Source organism: Euphorbia lathyris, chromosome 1 (assembly GCF_963576675.1).
Source record: "Euphorbia lathyris chromosome 1, ddEupLath1.1, whole genome shotgun sequence".
In the NCBI taxonomy this organism is placed as follows: domain Eukaryota; kingdom Viridiplantae; phylum Streptophyta; class Magnoliopsida; order Malpighiales; family Euphorbiaceae; genus Euphorbia; species Euphorbia lathyris.
In genome coordinates, this window is record NC_088910.1 from 85,752,059 (window position 1) to 85,773,804 (window position 21,746).

Sequence of the window (21,746 nt, forward strand, 5' to 3'; positions counted from 1 at the left end):
TTAAAGTAATTGGTAAGAGCATCTGCAATTGACGGGTGAATTACATACGTGGTGTATAACATTTGTTGTATTTTATATTTTGGTGTATAACTTTTAATTTTGCATGTAAAAGTGTATAATTTTTTGGTGACCTCCCACAAAAGTGTCCAGCCGATAATTGTGACAGGCCAACGCGCCATCAAATTGATCTTCTTAAAAGTCAAAATTTGACCGATCAATGCGCCACGTCAGCAATTTTGATTTTTATGGATATCAAATTGCTGACGTGTCACGTTGATTTTATGTTGACCGGTCATAATTACTGGCTATACACTTTAATGGGAGGTCACCAAAAGGTTGTATAGTTTTATGTGCAAAATTGAAGGTTGTACACCAAAATGTGAAAAGATAAAAGTTGTGTATTCCCTCAAATGGACTCTTAGTCCATTTTTTAAGAATAATATAAATAATTTACTCTTAGTGATTTGAGAAATAACTAATACATATCATCTCCAATAATACTTATTATATTTAACTCTTTATTTATTATTTTATTATTAAAAATTTTAATTATTATTATATTTACCGACTTAATAAAAAATTATTAATAATAAAAAATGAAATTTGAGACTCTCTCGTAAAGAGGATTGAGAGGTTTTAAGGAATTGATTTTTAATTTTTCCACTTAAATTTTAACTTAAGAGTAAGAGGCTCTTAGATTTGATTATCAAGGTTATATAAATTATTATGAATTTTATATTCTTCCTTTAATTATAATTATATAGCTTGTATTCTTCTTTTATATTATAATTATTTTTCTTCTATCATATATATATATTTTTTTTATGGATGTAACAAATAAGCAAATGATTTTAAAATGGTGATGATGATAAGGAAGGGAGCATGATTTTATTATTCTATATTTAGAAAACATTTTGTTGACTGAATATATATTTCATTCACTAGGTTGCTAATACCTAGCAGCAGTTAAAGTAGAAAGATGCAGGTTCTTGAAGGAGAGGACACGTGGCATGAAAAGGAGAAAGAAGCGTCCCCTACTGAAGCCACGTTCCATCCTCTGCTTCCACGTAGTGCTTCTCACTTTGACACTTTCTTTGTCATTTACCTATACCTATTCTATTCCTCCTTTTTGCATTTTTTTCTAAATTATCAGTTGATTGCTTTTTCTAGAGAAATGGGGAAGGGAATGGCGGTGGTTCTCACGGCGGTGCTGGCGGTGGTTACGGTTGATGTTTGCTGGTGTTCGAATGACGGAAAACCCAATGTGGAGATGGCAAATTCAGCCGATCAGAAATCCGAGTCTTGGTCTGGCTGGCTTCACGGAATGTACAAAGAGTAATTCATTCTCATCTCTCTCTCGTAGTAATAATAATAAGTAATTTGGAGGGTTATATTTAATTTTCCATATTTTAATAAAATTACATTTTGCATAGATTTTGAAAGTCAATATTTTTGGTGTCATATACTAATGCATCGGATCACTGTACCGGATCTCATAGAGTAGTAGGCCTCTTACCTTTCCTTACCAAAGAAAAAGTAGTCTATTTTCAAGAATACTTCCGATTATGAGTTTATTGGATTTCAGGATGCATATTTAATTAATGGGATCCATTATGCATAATCTAAGCCAAAACAAAAACTTAATGATTATATATATAGATAGATATAGGTGTAAGAATTTTAATTATCTATATATAAATATGCATGCATGCATATATTTATTTATTTTTTACAACCAATGCATAACTAAAAACATTGAAAATTTTAATATTTATTTGTTTAAGTGTTTTCTTCTAATTGAATTTAAATTTTATTGTTTTAATTCGATATTTAAATAATTACATATTAATTTTAAAGTGAAATTATAAATTAAAAGTCATTTTTCTATGAAAATCACTAGTTGCTGACTGACTAAAATATAGCCGATCAAATTAATTAACCGATTTGATCAGTTAATCAAGTTATAGTTAACTGATTTTAGTCGATTGATATATATTTTATTAATAGATCAATTAACCGACCATGTGCACTCCTAATATTATTATTATTATTTATTTATTTATTTATTTATTGTTTCATTTATTATTATTTTTTAAAGAGTAAAATGGTGTACTTAGTGATGGCACAACTACTGGTGTCATTACTTCTTATCATTTGAACTACTTGCCTCGTTTCATTATACTAACGACTATACACTTTAAATTTCATTCTCTTTCCACATCACTATAGTATTCAAATTAAATTAAATAGTACATTAATAAATAGTATATATAAACACAGATATAATCAATAAAAGTGAGTTCGCTCAATGGTTAAACCTAATTGACTTCATATGTTTGGTGGTGAGATTTGATCCCACCACAAATATTTAAAATATCTTTAATTTTTATGAGATAAATGGGTACTACCGGGTAACTAGGGTATATCAGGACCCTATCCGTACATGGTAATTTTTTAGATCTTATTCTTGTCCCAAAAGTTTTATATAGGATTCGGGTAGTTCTATTATGGTTAGAGTACCAGCATAACCTTGTACTCGTTGTCATTTATAGATGTATGTTTTTTGTTTTGTTTTTTTTTTTTTTGTAATCATTGCAATGCATAATTAAGCCTCAACGCAAAGAACGATCAGAACAAACTGAACTCCAAAACGGAGCCGGGCAATCCTCTATGCACACAATAGTAGAATCAAGGTTTTCAACTAGCAATACCATGAGCTATAGTACATCAAATGTACCATATATAAAACAACTCTTATTATATAGTGCATACATATTGATTTTCATAACAGTTCACCTCGCTTGGGAGAATCTAAATGTAGGGAGAGGTTTATAGTATGACTAAACTTAGGACTAGATTTAGATTCTCCCAAGCGACCGCAAAACATGTACGACTTGTCATTTCTAGATGTACCCTATTATTATTAATTAAGCTTGATCACAACAAACTAAACTCTGAACCGGAGTCGGACAATTCTCCATGAACACAATAGAAGAAGGAGAAGCAAAGTCTTTTGTCCAACAAGCAATACCATTAGCTATATTACATTAAATGTACCATATATAAAACAACCCTCATTATATATAAGAGGCTTAATACATTACCAGCTCCCTGAACTTGTCCAAAATAGTAGATTAGTTCTCTGAACTTTGCAAGTGTCTCACCAGCTCCCTAAACTTTTTTATTTCATATCACCAGCTCCCTAAACTTGTCCATAAAAGTAGATTAACTCCCAAAACTTTGCAAGTGTCTCACCAACTCCCTAAACTTGCTTATTCCGTAACAACTACATACAAAAACTTATTAAATCTAAATGCTAAAAATACATCTTAATCTATTCGAGTGGTAATTTTTTCCCTTCTCCTACCTTTCAACCTATTACAAGAGTTAGTGTTGCAGGTTTGAGAGATGAAATGGATGAGGATTGAGAGTTAATATTATGGTTTTTATATTTAGTTGTTATAGAATAAACAAGTTTGGAGAGTTAGGGAGACACTTGCAGAGTTCAGAGAGCTAATCTATTTTTATGGAGAAGTTTAGGGAGCCAATCTACTATTTTGGACAAGTTCAGGGAGCTGGTAATGTATTAGGCCTGTATAAAACATGGCAACTGCACATTGGTCCGGTTCATTGGATTTAATGAGTTTTCAGCAGTAAAACTTTTTCATTTTCGGAAAAATTGACTTGTTATTGATGATTTTTTTTTTTTTTTGCTAATCATGGATTTTTAATACTTGAAAACCTTGCATGAAATGTAGCAAAGAGGATTTGTTATTTATAATGGGATGTCTAAAAAACTGAAAAAGATGTCACATTTTTTTAGTTTTTTTGGTTGTTGATCTCTATATTACAATAATTAGAGTCTAAATATTTATCCCGAAAGAAACAAGATTTCCTAATTATGCATTTGGTTCACTTAATAAACTGAAGTAAAATTGTTTTGAGTTATTTATGCTTGTTCTTTTTTACTCACTATGAAAACTGGCATACAGGGATCAAGACACATGTAGTTTAAGCATTTGAAAATCATGTACTAGTCTTACTAACTAGGGTGTATTGGATGATTATGGACTTGAGGCGAGGGAAGACGAGCCCTCTGTACACATGATAAGATATACATTATCATCAAATCTGATAATTGGTTTTTTCGATCTAATAAGTACATAAGAATTTGTTAGATGCTTGGTAGAAGAACTTTGATGTAACAATTATTATAAACTCATTTTTGTACTATATTTAATTTACTCAAGATTATTATACTAGTTGCAAGTATCATTGTGGTTTGAGCTGCTTGACAAAGTCTTCATGTTATCGTAACTCAAAAGAGACATACTTTTGAAGTTTTCACTAATGTTTAGAGTTGATGATAGGGCTTTTAGTTCAGAACAAGTTGAACCAAGAGATACTGCTAGAAATCTAATGGAGAGTGCTGGAAATACTGCTGCCAAAACAAAGGACACAGTTAATTCAGCTGCATCAGGTAATCTTTTTATTCTAATGTGACCCGAATTTAATTATTTTGAGCACTGATTTTGTGTTCCTCCTAATTTGTTGCTGATTCTTCCAGGAGCATCAAAGTTAACTACTGAAAAGACAGGCGAGGCAGCCAACAAGGCTTATGAAAGTGCGAGTGGTTTGAAGGATGTTGCTTCAGATAAGGCGGATCGTGTTATAAAGATGGTCGGAGAAAGTGAAGGTGGAGAAACATTTGAAAAGGCAATGGAATATGGAAAGCAAAAAGCAAGCGGTGCCTATGATTCAACTAAGCAAAAGATGAATACGGCTTCAGAGAAGGCTTATGAGGCCAAAGAGAGAATGGCAGATGCATTGTCTAGTGGAACAGGTTGTGCAGTTGATGCTTATGACTTACATGCAGATTGGCCTAGTGATGACGAAGACGATGCAGTCGAGAATGGAAGGATCAGGGGTTCAGGTATATCTTCTAGTAAGTTTGATCATCATACAGAAAGAATGGAACGTAAAGCTCATGAAGTCGCCTCAAATCCGGCTGGCGATTTAACAGAACATATGATAGAAGGAGTTGATTATGGACGAAGCAGAATCAGCAATTCTTACAGTCAAGCCAAAGAAAACATAAATGCGGGTATAGATAAGGCAGCCGAGAAGGGAGGTAATGCTAAAGAAGCCGTAGGAAAAGCAATAGAGCACGGGCAGGAGAGTATTACTCATATGAAAGGTGAAGCTAAAGATAAAGTCCATACAGCCTCAGATAAAGTTAAAGATGAAATGGTGCATATGAAAGGTGAAACTAAAGATAAAGTCCATACAGCCTCAGTTAAAGTTAAAGGTGAAGTGGGAGATGAAATGAGAACTTTCGATGAATCCCGAAAAAAGGTTGGCGAGACATTAGAGTCCGCGAAGGAAAAGATGACCGAAGAGGCAAAGGCTAGCTATGAAACTGCAAAGGAGAAATTCTCAGAGGCTACTGGAGCTGTTGGGGACAAGATGAGAAAAGACAAAGCAGAGCTGTGAGTGGAACCACCACTTTGTTCATCTGTGAGTCGTTGTCAACGTACTGGTTTCTTCTTTTCACATCACATGTTCGTTGAAACAAAATTGAAACATTGCGTCCATATGATCTTAATTTGTCTAGTGCAATTCATTTTCATCGATGATGTTTGTTTGTTTGTTTGTTTCTTAGGAGTTCTTGCATTCTCATCGATATTAAATAGGGGCATCTATTTCCTGACAAGAATTCTTCTGATTCATTAATGTTATATCATGGCTTTTCCAAACTTTCCCATTGATCATATCATAAGTGTTCCAGTTGTTGGCTTTGACTTCTTTTCCAGCATATATCTCTTTCACAAACACAGACAAATTCCACAATCACAATCAAATAGCGATTATGGATTCCAATTATGACCATTTTATGAAATAAAAATCACTTCTTTAGCTGTTTTTGTCTTCATTCGATTTTATTAATGAAGTCTATCATATCCTAACCCCCAACACACCAGCTAATTTTATTAATTTTCTGTAATCTCCTCTTGAGATATTTCAAAACTTTCTCCATATTTTGGTATAATTACAAAATTAAGTCTTCTCAAGTATATATATACATATTTTATATCTCTAGTAATTTATTGAGAGTATTAATAGGGTTTAATAATTAATATTGTTCTCCGTTTGATCCGGCTTTAGATGTTGAAGAGGACAAAAGATTTTAAGGAAAGGTTGAAGGTTTGAATATAAGTTAGGGTAGAGGGGGGGCCATCTTATATATTTTCTGCCAAAAAGGAAAAATGAAGTGGAGAGGAAAACGACATACATGAATTTGTCACAACTATGACTTCCATGACCTTCACCAAAAGCTGTTTGTTTTTTTTTTTCTTTCTTTTTTTCCCCTTTTTGCTTGTAGGTGTTAATTTCTTAAAGTTCACACCTTTGATCTGATAAAGGAACTTTAAGAATCTCATTCTATAAAAACTATGGGATTTTTCATCTTTCAGAAACGAGATTATGACCAAATGACAAAGAAAAAAGTAGTTCATATGCATATTTAATCCACATTTTCCATTGATAACAAGAAATACATTCATTAAAAACAATATATATTTCCCAAGGATTTTGAATATTCTTACATCTGCTTCTTCTTCATGGCTTGTTTGTTGTTATGCATCCAAACTTTGAAAATCTTTCTCTTGACTCCCACTTCGGAGCAAAACTGCTGTACTTGTTCGTCGTCTTGTTTCTGGATCTTCCATTCAAGTCTTTCTGCAAATTCCATCATCTTATCTTTCTGTTCCTGGCTAAACTTTGTCCTAAACCTTTTCTTCAATCTCTGCATAGATCCTTCCCCTTGCAAATTTGACGGGAACATATCAAGATCTTCACTTGATGACTCAGCAGGAGCCCCCCCGAAGTTCATCATCATCCGTGCAGAAGAGGAAAACCCGCGGGGGTATCTATGATTATGATGAGAAACTGAAGGATGGGACAGAGGAAGTAAGCCGTTGACAGTGTCCTGATGTTGAGAAGTTCTTTGGGATTCGCCGTCAATTTCTTTTCTGTGGAAGTTCCTGTGGCATTCACAAGCTGCACATTTCAAGGCGTCGGCAGTTCCATCTTGGCCGATGGGCATGAATTCTCCGCATCCATCGAGGACTACTCCTCCCATACTTGCTGCATGATTCTTCAGACATTCTCGGTATCGAACCTGAGTTGTTGACACAGGTGGAGGCGATCTTGAAACGGATCTACTAGTCGGAGCAGCAGTTGCAGAAGTTGGATCTAAGATTAGTCTCCCAGAATGCTGCAGATGAAGTTGAGGATGGTCATGGTTTTCAAGTGTTTGATAATCTGATCTTCTTCTTCTGTCTTCAGAGCTTGAAACTACGCCATTAGAAGGGATTTTAGAAGAGGAATCTCCATTGAAACCCAGAGAATTTGGCACCCCTACTTGTTTATCTTGCCTTCTTACTTCCATCTGCAAGATAAGAGCTTTCAAATCTAGAGTTATTATTTTTTGTTTGTTTTTATCCTTCTCAGCTACAATTAGTATCCACGTTTTGAATGATGATTACCCTGAAAATGAAAATGAATCTGATAATTTTCTGACAAAGAAAAGCATATGTGTTCCTATATTATCTTGTCAAACCCTAATTCTTCGCACATCTAATCCAAAGAAGTAATCGGTGTGTGTGTGTAATTCTAAAGATTCTTCCCCTTTCTTATTCTGATTTGGACGTTTATGGGTGCAAAACCCACCAACCCATTTTCACTGATTCCGACCCTATACCATAAGGCGTAAGCAAGTAACTAAACAGTAGTAGTACATAGGCTACTGATTAATTTGTAAAAAAACAGTATGAATTTCAGTGAAACCTAGCTAAAAGCCTACTTAAAAGCACAAATTACCCAACTTTCTTGTTAAACAATGAAAAAAATTACTAAAAATGGGCCCCTCCCTCCTAGCTAAGGCTGAGCTTTGAAGTTAATAAAGCTGTAATTGCACCATAAGAAGAAAGAGAAGTTGTTTCCTAGCATAGCATCTAAGGGTATAAGAATGAAGAATCAAAGGAACAAGTGGGTTAGGTTAAGGGATGGGAAACCACCGACAAGGTCATGTTAGTTCTCTTCCATAGCCTGCAAAACTGGTCCAGCTCTTAATAATTGCTTCTCCCCCACCTTCTGTAACCCTAAACTAAACGGACCCCAAATGAATATGCTTCTGTTTTAAGTGCAAAACAGGAACGGTGACCTACAGAGAAACAGCATTGAGGTGTGTAGTTCGGTTCGGTTGTCTCGAATATTCCTCCAAACCAAAAAGGAAGGTAGAATTAGTGTGTGTTAAACTTAATTAAGGAAGCTCTTAAACATGGTGATTAACCTAGAAAGGGGAGAGAAGAACACACATTATATATATTATTATTTTGGAGGGTGATGAAGAAGATAATTAAAGAAAGTGAGAATGATGGTCCACCACCAGAGTAGCTGCCCTTTTAATATGTCAGTGTCTGTCTGTCTCTATTTCTCAATAGTTTTCAATGAGTTTTGGTGGTGTCTGCAGCAGCTTCTGCAACTCCACTCCACTCTTTCTTCACTCTTTTTAGCTAATTGCTATCCTTGAAGCTTTCAACTTAATCACCATTGTTACTCTCATCTGTTATTTCATGTCTTCTCTTGTTCAGAAATGCTGTGAATTTTTTATCATCTTTTTTTTGTTGTTGTCGTTGTTTTGTTTTTGTGTGGTGTAAAACACCATTTTCTGTTCCTTTTTACCTTTATATGTTACTTGTTGTGAAGTAAATAGTACTATATAGTTTTTATTTGATGAGGTATTCAATATATGAGGGTGTTTCGATGAGTTTGATCTTGGTTGTATTTGTGTGGATTCCTTGTATGGAAACTTCAAATTTAGTAGTTAATAATAATTTGAATAAAGAAATCACAAGATTAATAATATTCTCATTAAAAGATAAGGTTTACTAACTATTACATTTATACTATGCTAGGTGTGCTGGTCAAGCAAACTTCTTGGTTAAGGAAATAAAGGAGAAGACAAGTGTCTAAATCTGAACCACGGAATAACTCTGATTGAGATGAGTGATGGTGATTCATTTAGGGCATTGGTTGAATGAGGGAATGACCATCACAAGGAATGGACTGCTTCTAAAATATACCATCACTGGCGAAATGACCAAGATGCCCTCACTACTGTGCAAGGACGAAAATAACCTTGGCAACTTAAGGGTCAAGTTGGCCTCTCTTTATTATTACGGAAGATAAGATGTTATGTTCATTTGTCTTCATTTGTCAGGCAATCACTTCACCTTTCTTCTTTCTCTTGGAAACCCAAAAGTCTTCTTCTTCTTCTTTTCAAAGCTTCATCTTTTCTGTAACTGAACTTCTTCTTTCATGGATATTGTTTCAATAGTTTCAATACCCTCCCTCAAACTATGCTTGGCATAAATTTCTCAAGCCTAGATAAAAAAAAAAAACCTAAGTTGTGGAGAGTGATGTGCTTTTGTAAAAAGATCTGCCAACTACAAGGCAGACGGAATCGACATCAAACGAACAAGGCCGGCTTGAACGCGTTCTCGAATCACATGACAATCAATGTCTATGTGTTTCGTTCGTTCGTGGAAAATTGGATTCTGGGCTATGTGTATGGCCGATGTTGTTGAAACACATTTCCACAATGATTTTGATTTGACAAAATTATTTAAGTTAGATTTAAATTCCCATGATAAATTATTCTAACACATTAAATTTAAATGCTTTGATTTATTTCATACTAATGTGTTTGTTCAATATTGAGTAATTTAAATCATAAGAATTAAAGACATTAAAAGATCAAGGCCCAAAAGCCTATAAGAGAAAGTCAAAGCACAAGTCAACAGATGAAAGCCACACGATCCAGTAGGAAGAAATCAAGCCCAGCAGCGAGAAGGATCGAGAAGCCTTCTCAATTGCTTCATGCCGAAGCTGTTGAGTTAAACGGATAGAAGACAGGTCAGCAGTTGACCTAAGTAACTTCCAGACAAAGTCGTTCCACTTCGGGAAAGTTTCAGAAGACGCAGGAAGCTGTCGGGGAGACTTTACCAAAAGAAGAGGGACAATCTGACGCCTGCCGACCAGACATACCTGGCAACTGAAGAAGGCAAAAGATGCAACGCTCTCATTGGCCGAAGGCACTGAGCACTGACCGAGCGAAAGTGACTGTGCGCAGTTTCCCTCCAACGGTTATTTCGAAATTTGAAATAACTGGTGCCTCAGATGTCACTATAAATAGGCCTCTTAAATGCTTCATTCAATGCAGATCTTCACCAAGTCGAAATGCTGACCAAATAGCAATTTGAAGTTTCTGTCTTGAAAAGCAAATCAAATCTTACACCAATTCTTATTCTTTGTGCAAAAGCCTAGATTGTTAATTCATCTAAAGTGTTCTTCAATCTGTTAGAACAAACACTTTATCATTTCTAGAGTTTAGAAGGAGACGCTGAGTTGCTCGGTTATAGCACTCAGCAGTAGAGATAGTATTGAGTAGAAGAATAGAGGAAGGTACTCTTGTATACTCAGTGACTATTGTAAGAGGTTTGTGCTCTACCTAACAGAGCTCACTAATGGATTCAAAAAGCTCAGAAGGACTCTGGGGACTGGACGTAGGCAAGGAGGCCGAACCAGGATAAGACTGATGAGTATTATCTTTCTAACCCTTACTCCTTATTTACTTGCTTTGTGTTGTGCCTAGTAAACTGTAAAATGCATTTGCTGAGTTGTGTGATATGAGTACTAAGCTCAAGAATAGTCTTAACAGCTATCTCCTGACTCTCGACAGAAGCAGTTTTAGTTACCAGTTAACTAAACTTGCCTCTGATCTTACTCAACACCACCGTGCTAAAAGACTTAGTGAAAGTCTTAAAATAAAAGAAGTCAGCCTTAACGTGAAATTTTTGAAATATTTCCTAACCCCCCCCTTGGAACTAACTTTGTCACGTTACACGGGACCAACAGTTGTCATAGAACAAGAGAGAAGCCGTCGATGATGGCGTTTTCATGTCCCGTAAGAGATTTGCGAGCCAATGGAGCTCGCAAGACGTCGAAGCCATATCCCTACACTCTGATTCTGAGGAAGATTTGGAGACGGTATTTTGTTTCTTCGATCTCTAGGCGATGAAAGCAGATCCGAGGAAGACGGCATATCCGGTGACCGATTTCTGTGTTTTATGGCAAGTTGCCCAGTCCGAGTCCGTGAAAGCCTGCAATTGTAGATTGTTGCATGCATGAAAAAATAGACCCAGGCCAATCGTCCCCTTGAGGTAACACAATACTCTTTCTGCTCTATTTTGATCTTCCGTAGTTGGTTGCATGAGATGCTGTGATAATTGGTTTACTATATATGTGATGTCTGGTCTCGTGTGTGTGAGATAGAGCAATTTTCCTATCAACTGCCTATATGATGTGTTTTCTGAAAGTGTTCTGTCATTGTGGTTTGGCTTGTAGTTTGGTAAAGCTGGGGATGAGGCTGGTTTGCAGTCAATGAATCCCATATCTTGTAACAATTCTAATACATACTTTCTCTGTGACATGTGGAGCCCTTGACTGCTGCGGGAAAACTCGAAGCCCAGGAAGTAGTGTATAGTTCCGAGATCTTTGATGCTAAATGCATCATTCAGGTGTTTCTTGGCCAAGTTGATGGCTTGCATGTCATTTCTTGCGAGAACTACATCATCAACGTATATCGGCAATATGGTTACCTGCTCTGCTTCTCCCTTTGTGAATAAAGATGGGTCAGCAACTGACTGAGTGAAGCCCATCTCCTTAATGGTGGCCGTTAACTTGGCGTTCCACTGCCTGCCTGCTTGCTGAAGCCCATAAAGGGCTTTGTTGAGTTTGCATACTTGCTGTGGGTTCTGCGGAGTCATCCCTAGCAGCATCGCCATGTAGACATCTTCGCTTAATTCCCCATGTAAGTATGCGTTGTCGATATCTAATTGGTGTATGTGCCAACCCTTTGCAATAGCCACTATTAAGAGAGTTCTGATGGTTGAAAATTTTGCTACAGGGGCGAAGGTGGCTGTGAAATCTACTCCTTCTTGCTGGATGTATCCCTTTGCCACTAATCTGGCCTTGAACATTGCAATGCTCCCATCGGCCTTGTGTTTGATTTTTTAGACCCATCGGCAGCCTATGGTTCTTTTGCCTACAGGCAAGGTAACCAAGTTCCAAGTTTGGTTAGTTTCCAAAGCAGCTAACTCTTTGTTCATTGCATTTACCCGGTTCCTCTTTGACTTGGCCTCTTAATATGTTGCAGGTTCCCGATGGCATGTGAGATTGATTGTGAAGGCTCTTTTTGCTGGAGAGAGCCTATCATAAGAATGATGTTTGGACAAGGCATGTGGAGAGTTGATGAGACATGGCAAGGTGGAGCCTTGCACCAACGCTAGATGATAATCCCTGAGATAGGTCGGAAGTTTCCTTGTTCTCTGTGGTCTTGTGTTGCCTTGTTGATTTTCATGTGTCGTTGCCTCTATTTGTTCGTAAATCTCTTCAATTTCTTGTATTTCATCAACATGTTGTGTTGTTTCTAGTATTGCTTGTTGTGAATCTGTAATGCATGGCTCATCTTCATCTTCACTCATGCATACTCTGTGAAGTGAGTCGAATTCTTCCTCACTGCAACATGATATTTCCGCCTTCTGATTCCCTTTTGAAAGAGGAAAGAATTCCTCAAAAAATTTCACATGCCTGGAAAAGAAAATAATGTTAGTGTTTAGATTCAAAAGTTTGAAGCCTTTGATGATGTGTCTGTATCATAGGAATATGCACTTGATCGCTCTTTCTGTGAATTTACTTTTGTGTCTGTCTAGCATTGAGGCGTATGCTAGGCATCCGAAAACTTTCAAATCTTCTAAGTTGGCCCTTTCCCCATATATGCGCTCATAAGGTGTTTGCCCCTGAATGGACTACTGAAGTGTTTGGTTCAAATTTCAGAATCGGATTCAGAATACGACAAAATTAAAACTAATTAGATAATAATATATTTAACAAAATAAATTAAAAATAAAAACTATTTTTATAAAAAAAATAAAAAGAATAAAGACCATTAATACACTATATATGGGAATAACTCATTCTTATTCTCATTCCTTGATGCTTTTTGATCCAACCGATCCACACTCTTTAAGAGTATTTTGGGAGAGTCTAATTTGAAAGTATCTGTTTGATAAGAGATAGTGTAACAAGTTTAAATATGTAAACGGACCTATCAATTGAGCCAATTTTATAATTTACTCTATTTTTAGAAAGACAGACTAATAACCTTTAAAAAATGCTCTAAAATTAACTCATATCCAAAAGTTTTCACTACTCTCGTTATGAAAGTAAAAATTTAGCCCCATTAATCTTCATTTACTCACAGTAAAATCCCACGTGGATTCCACCATCTAGATTCTCCATGTTGTTCATTTATTTTAGGATTAATTATAAAACTGGCTCAATTAAGAAGCCCGTTTATATTTTTAAACCCATTACAACACATTTTACCAAACTGGACACTTTCATTGTCTACTTTTCTGAAATACCCCTATTTTGAAAAAACCACAAAGTCATTGTGTACAAAAGAATTGCGAAGTAACTGCGGAAAATTTTGGCTGTAATTTTCGACGTGTTATTTGAATCAAATTTAATGGCAAAAGTTTAAAAGAAGGTAAATTTCAATCTCCTTCTATCTAATAACATGAAATCGTGATTTTTGAGATTTGTTAGGGTATTACAGATTTAGCGTATATTTTTTCGTATGATTTAAGGTCTTATTAGGATTAGAGTTATGTTTATGCATTGTAAACTTATTTGTGATGTATTTGCATGATTGAATGTGTTGCAAAATACTTTTATTTCAGCAGCTCGATAGTTCCACAATTATGAATTTCCTCCATAGTTGCTTCCGTTGTGGAAGATTTTTCACAACTGAAAATAATTAATAGATTTTACCTTCGCAGTCTCAGACGCTGTGGAGGGATTGCATGAATTGCGAAAATAAATTGTTTTCACAGTTTTATCATATGTTTTGCAGTTGTTGTAACTGCGAAATATTTTAATCTTGTTTTCTTTTTATAGTTGGATTAACTGAATAATAGTTTTGTCTTTTTTCCCTTATACTAAATGCCAATTTTAATCAATGATTACTTTTTCCTCTGTTTCCATTTGGATGTTCCACGTGATCACATACAAAACATGGTCGGTTGACATACTGCTATATTGAAAAACAAACACATTACCAAAACAAATTAAGGGGAAAGGTCAAAAGTATCATATCATTTTTGCAATTCAAACAACTACGGAACATGACAAGAAATTGAGAAGTCAATTTGCTTTGCAGTACTTCGTAAATTAACTGCGAACTCTTTTTTTATAAACACAAAATCGTCAACTGTGAACCCACCGGGATGGATAAAATCTTCCAAATTCAATCTCCCAAGGTACAAACTAAAATAAATTACACGGAACTAAACTATATAAAGGAATTTATGTATATAAAATAAACAAAATACTTACACGAATAGCTTGAATCTTGGGTTAATATATGAAAATTGAAATTGGATTGCATAAAGTATGGGAACTGGAGTATAAGTACTTAATATAGAGGGAAAAGTATAAAAATAAACCATGTCGTTGTTTTTGAACAACACCTATGTGGTTTAAAAGTTTGCAAAATGGTACCTTGAGGTTCATTCCGTTAGCAAACACATACCAAATTGACTAGTTGTGTTAAAAGTTAAAAGGAAAAGAGTTCATTTGGTCCTTATATTTACTTATTTTATAAATTAACTCATTTTTATTATCTAATTATCACAAACAAACTCCAACAAAAAATCAATTATACCATCTTCTCCATCTCTTTAATTTCTTATTTTTTTTTTCTTATTTTTTTCTCTTCTCTCTTAATTTTTATCACTCTAAAATCAATTAAACCATCAAACCCCATTATTCCACCTCATTATTCCATATCTTCATTGAATTGAATTTAGTTAAGTTTGTTACAATCCGTTTTTTGATTTGATTATTGAATTGAATTTACAGTATGGGTTTCAATCTTCATTTTCATCTTCAACTTCAACTAGAAAGGAAGAGAGAGAAGCTAATTTGGTTTATTTTTTGATAATGAGATGATCAAAAATCAATTAATTCAAAATTGAGCTGGATTGTTGATAATGAGATGATCAATGGCCCAACGAGCAACGTGTTGGCTATTCTTGTCTTTACGAATGGCTACTACTGTAGCATTTACAACTCCGGTAGTGGGATCATAAGGGACCAGAGCATTTTAATTAGATGAATCAGGGTCAGAATCAAAATAATTTAATTTAATTTAAGAGCTTGAGATGGCAACCAAGTAATTAAGTCTGGCATCCCCAACCGCAATCCCAATCCGAATCTCAATCCCAAATCCAAAACTGTTTTGTTTGAATAATAGAGGCATGGAGGAAGCTAAACCAAATTAGCTTCTCTCTCTTCCTTTCTAGTTGAAGTTGAAATTAAAGATGAAGATGAAGATCAAAACTCATATTGTAAATTTAATTCAATTCAATAATTAAACCAAAAAACGAATTGTAACAAACTTAACTAAATTCAATTCAATAAAGATATGATATGAAATAATGAGGTGGAATACTGGGATTTGGTGGTTTAATTGATTTTAAAAAGAGAAAAATGAAGAGAGAAGAGAGAGAAAGAAGAAAAAAAATAAGAAATTAAAGAAATGGAGAAAATGATATAATTGTTATAAATAATTTACCATTAAGGTTAATTATCATTAATGGATGTCCACCATATTAAATGCATAGCCACCAAATTAAATGCATGTACACCAACAACTAAACATGCATTAAATATACACATCTTATGCTTAAAGATAAGTGTAATTAGGACCACTCATTTTGTAAGCCTACTACTATAAATAGGCTTATACCCCCATTTGTAATGTACACCAAGATTAAGCTTTTATGCTATTATAATATTTCTCTCAATCTAAGTTCTTCATTATATCATTATTAATCTCCATATATATTTACATATATTTATTAATCTATATATATAAGTGTGGTTATAATCACACTATAATTTCGGTAATTTTATAACACGTTATCAGCACGAGTTTGCTCTATTAATTAATTTCGACACAAATTTGTTCTTCCAATAATCTCAAGTAAGTGCTATTAATTTTTATTTATTACATGTTATTTTTTTTGTGTTCTAACAAAATTGTTTGTATCATATTTTAGACATGTCAAACCTTACAAATGTTGAATTTATGGTACTTGACATCTCGGGGAATAATTATCTTACGTGGGTGCTAGATGCTGAAATTCATTTTGAGGCCAAGGGTCTTGGTAATACTATCAAAGAGAAAAATAATACTGATATGCAGAGCCGTGCAAAAGCAATGATTTTTCTCCGTCATCATCTTGATGAAGGATTAAAGTCAAAATATTTGACAATAAAAGATTCATATGTCTTATGGAAAAATTTAAAAGATAGGTATGACCACCAGAAGTTGGTCATGTTTCCAAAGGCTCGTTCTGCTTGGGCAACATTAAGGTTGCAGGATTTTAAATCAGTATCAGAATATAATTCTGCACTTTTTAGAATCACATCAAAATTAACATTGGGTGGAGATGTTGTTACGGATGAACTTATGTTAGAGAAAACTTTCTCTACTTTTCATGCATCTAATGTGATTCTGCAGCAACAATACAGAGAGAGGGGCTTTAAAAAATATTCTGATTTAATTTCTTGCTTACTAGTAGCGGAACAAAATAACGAGCTCTTAATGCAAAATCACGAGTCTCGTCCTACTGGATCGACCGCATTCCCAGAAGTGAATGCAACTTTATACAATAATGAAAATAATCGTGGACGTGGTCGTGGCCGTGGTCGCGGTCGTGGAAATGGTCGTGGTTATAATTATGGTGGTTATAATAATAAAAATACAAATTCCCACCAGAAGTGGAAAAATCAAATTGAAAAATTTGACAAAAGGAATAACCAGGGCAAGAGTTCAAATGAGAATCCAAATGGGAATGAAACTACGTGCTATCGTTGTGGCATGACTGGTCATTGGTCACGTACCTGTCGTACGACAAAACATTTGGTTTTACTTTATCAAGCATCAATGAAGAAGCAAGGCAACAATATTGAAACTAATTGTATCTTTGATAAAGATACCCCAATGGATATTTCTCATTTGGATATGACAGATTTCCTCCTTTCGGCACCCACCGAACCCATCGCACCCACTGAAGATGAAAATTAATGTCATGTATTTTATTTGTAATTTTATTTTATTAATGTATTTTATTTTTATGTAATTTTCATTTTGAATAAATAATAATATGTCATTGTTTTCTTCAATGAAGAAGATGAATACTTCCCCGGTATTAATTAACCTCAAAATAAATAAAGCAAATATATGCATTGTGGATAGTGCCACTACACATACTATTCTTAAAGATGCAAAATATTTTTCTTCATTAAGAAAGGGAGAAGTAGTTGTTACTACAATATCTGGTAACACAAAATTAATTGAAGGCTCCGGAAGAGCCAATATAATTCTACCAAGAGGAACAAAGTTTATTATAAACAATGCATTATTTTCCCCAAAATCTCACAGAAATTTGCTAAGTTTCAAAGATATTCGCAGAAATGGATATCATATTGAGACAGTAAGTGAAGGAAATCAAGAATGTCTTTATGTTACTAATATAATTTCAGGGAAGAAATGTATGATGGAGAAATTTAATACTTTATTCTCTGGTTTATATTTCACATTCATTAATGTGATTGAAGCAAATCTTACAGTAAACCAGAAGTTTACTGATTCAAATATTTATAAGATTTGGCATGATAGACTGGGTCATCCTGGTTCTATAATGATGAGAAAAATTATAGAAAATGCACATGGGCATCCATTGAAGAGCCAGAAGATTCTTCAAAGCAATGAGTATTTTTGTGCTGCTTGTTCGCAAGGCAAATTAATTATAAGGCCTTCGAAGGGTAAGATTGGAATTGAATCACCGACATTTTTAGAACGCCTTCAAGGAGATATATGTGGACCGATTCATCCACCATGTGGACCATTTAGGTACTTTATGGTTTTAATTGATGCTTCTACTCGATGGTCACATGTATGTTTATTATCATCACGCAATATAGCTTTTGCGAGATTACTTGCTCAAATCATTAGATTAAGAGCACAGTTTCCTGATTATCCAATTAAGACAATTCGTCTTGATAATGCCGGTGAATTCACATCCCAAACATTTAATGATTATTGTATGTCACTTGGGATACGTGTTGAACATCCTGTAGCTTATGTTCATACACAAAATGGTCTAGCAGAATCATTTATTAAACGTCTGCAATTAATCGCTAGACCATTACTCATGCGAACTAATCTTCCTACATCTGTGTGGGGATATGCAATTTTACATGCAGCATCACTTATATCTATTAGACCAACAAGCTATCATGAGTATTCCCCATTACAATTAGCTTTTGGTCATGAGCCTAATATTTCTCATCTAAGAATTTTTGGATGTGCAGTATATGTTCCTATTGCTCCACCACAGCGTACTAAAATGGGTCCTCAAAGGAGATTAGGAATTTATGTTGGTTATGAATCTCCCTCAATAATTAAATATCTTGAGCCATTAACGGGAGATATGTTTACTGCACGTTTTTCAAATTGTCATTTTGATGAATCCACATTCCCTAAATTAGGGGGAGAAAATAAAGATGTGGAAAAGGCAATAACATGGAAAGCTTCATCACTCTCTCACATGGATCCTAAAACAAAGGATTGTGAACAAGAAGTTCAGAAAATAATTCATCTTCAAAATTTAGCAAATCAGTTGCCAGATGCACTTGCTGATCCAAAACGAGTAACAAAATCGCATATACCAGCAGTTAATGCACCAATTCGTATTGAAATTCCTGAAGAAAAATATGATAATCATTCTCAAGCACGCCTGAAGCGTGGACGGCCTATTGGTTCAAAGGATAAAAATCCGAGAAAAAGAAAATCAGTCAATGATAAGAATGAATCTATTGAAGATGAAAATACTAACATAGACACACTTCCTGAAGAAGTGCAAACCCCTGAAATAGTGCAAACACCTGAAGTTGTACAAACACCTGAAGTTGCACAAACACCTGAAGTTGCACAAACACCTGAAGTTGTTACAAATGAAGAGATTTTAATAAATTATGTTAGTTCTGAAAAGAGATGTGATAGAAAGAAAATAGTTGTGGATCACATTTTTGCATATAATGTGGCAATGAACATTATAGATGAAAATATGGATCATGAACCACAATCTGTTCAAGAATGTCAAAGTAGAGATGATTGGCAAAAATGGAAAGATGCAATTCAAGCAGAATTAAATTCTCTCAACAAACGCGAGGTTTTTGGACCAGTAGTCCAAACACTGAAAGGTGTTAAACCCGTAGGATACAAATGGGTATTTGTTAGAAAGAGAAATGAGAAAAATGAAGTTACGAGATATAAAGCAAGACTTGTTGCACAAGATTTTTCCCAAAGACCTGGGATTGATTATGAGGAGACATATTCTCCTGTTGTGGATGCAATAACTTTCCGATATCTCATTAGCTTGGCAGTACAAGAAAGATTGAGCATGCGCTTAATGGATGTAGTTACAGCTTATCTATATGGCTCACTTGATAACGATATCTACATGAAAATCCCTGAAGGATTTAAGCTGCAAGAAAAATGTGAAAAACGAGAATTTTATTCGATTAAGTTACAAAGATCCTTGTATGGACTGAAACAATCTGGGCGCATGTGGTATAATCGTCTTAGTGAATATCTATTGAAAGAGGGTTATAAGAATGATCAAATTTGTCCATGTGTTTTCATAAAGAGATCGGGAACTGGATTTTCTATCAGTTATATTTATGTAGATGATCTGAATATTATTGGAACTCCTGAAGAGATTTCAAAAGCAGTGGATTATTTGAAAAAGGAATTTGAGATGAAAGACCTTGGAAAGACAAAATTTTGTCTTGGCTTACAAATTGATCACCTAGAAAATGGAATTTTTCTTCACCAATCCACTTACACAGAAAAGATCCTTAAAAGATTTTACATGGACAAAGCACATCCATTGAGTAGTCCAATGGTTGTTCGATCACTTGATGTAATCAAAGATCCTTTCCGACCTCGGGAAGATAAGGAAGAGATTCTTGGTCCTGAAGTACCATATCTTAGTGCAATAGGTGCACTAATGTATCTTGCTAACAATACAAGGCCCGATATTGCTTTTTCTGTCAATTTGTTATCTAGATACAGCTCTGCACCTACACGGAGGCATTGGAATGGAATTAAGCATATATTCCGCTATCTTCAAGGAACTATTGATTTGGGTTTATTTTATGCATATGAATCTAAACCTAAATTAGTAGGCTATGCGGATGCGGGTTACTTATCTGATCCACACAAAGCTCGATCACAAACAGGCTATTTATTCACATATGGAAGTACAGCTATATCTTGGCGCTCTACGAAGCAAACTATTACAGCTACTTCCTCAAATCATGTTGAGTTAATAGCTATTCATGAAGCAAGCCGAGAATGTGTTTGGCTAAGATCATTAACCAAGCATATACGAGAGTCATGTGGTAAATCATCAGATGAAGGAACACCGACTACAATATATGAAGATAATGCAGCTTGCATTGCTCAACTGAAGGATGGCTACATTAAAGGAGACAGAATAAAGCACATTTCACCAAAATTTTTCTTTACTCATGATCTTCAAAAGAATGGTGAAATCAGTATCCTGCAAATTCGATCAAGTGACAATCTGACAGATTTGTTCACAAAGGCATTACCTTCTACAACTTTTAAGAAGTTGGTTTACGGTATTGGAATGCGTCGTCTCAGAGATCTTCAGTAATACTGCGAATAGGGGGAGTAAACACTGTACTCTTTTTCCCTTAACCAATGGTTTTTTCCTACTGGGTTTTACTTGGTAAGATTTTTAATGAGGCAGTGCCCTATTCGCATGGATGGACATCCAAGGGGGGATGTTATAAATAATTTACCATTAAGGTTAATTATCATTAATGGATGTCCACCATATTAAATGCATAGCCACCAAATTAAATGCATGTACACCAACAACTAAACATGCATTAAATATACACATCTTATGCTTAAAGATAAGTGTAATTAGGACCACTTATTTTGTAAGCCTACTACTATAAATAGGCTTATACCCTCATTTGTAATGTACACCAAGATTAAGCTTTTATGCTATTATAATATTTCTCTCAATCTAAGTTCTTCATTATATTATTATTAATCTCCATATGTATTTACATATATTTATTAATCTATATATATAAGTGTGGTTATAATCACACTATAATTTCGTAATTTTATAATAATAATTGATTTTTATTTTTTATTTTAGGATTTATTTGTAATAATTAGATAATAAGGGAGTTAATTTATAAAATAAATAAATATAAAGACTAAATTAACTCTTTTCCCTTTGACTTTTAACACCGTTAGTTAATTTGGTATGTGTTTACTAACGGAATGAACCTCAAAGTACCATTTTATAAACTTTTAAACCACATGGTGTTGTTCAAAAACAGATGTAACCACGAGATTTATTTTGGTACGTTTTTAGTAGAAATATGTGTTTAAAAGTATTAATTAGATCAGTTTTGTAAGTAACCCATTGTTTTACCTC

The 21,746-nt window shown here is 34.5% G+C and overlaps 1 protein-coding gene across 4 annotated transcripts; it reads left to right on the forward strand.

The window, feature by feature from the left end:
* Nucleotides 1–1,140: 1,140 nt before the first annotated feature.
* On the forward strand, nt 1,141–9,406 carry LOC136204885 (uncharacterized). Of its 4 annotated transcripts, none has more exons than XM_065995557.1 (4): nt 1,141–1,335; nt 4,371–4,480; nt 4,568–5,517; nt 8,979–9,406. In XM_065995557.1, exons 1-3 carry the CDS (start codon nt 1,175–1,177, stop codon nt 5,491–5,493), a joined length of 1,197 nt encoding a protein of 398 aa, XP_065851629.1. In that variant the 5' UTR covers nt 1,141–1,174; the 3' UTR covers nt 5,494–5,517; nt 8,979–9,406. The 4 variants fall into 4 exon arrangements, with proteins under 4 accessions (XP_065851629.1, XP_065851625.1, XP_065851628.1 ...); XM_065995553.1 differs by having other exon boundaries at nt 4,568–5,489; XM_065995556.1 differs by lacking the exon at nt 8,979–9,406 and adding an exon at nt 6,814–7,605.
* The last annotated feature ends 12,340 nt before the right edge of the window (nt 9,407–21,746 follow it).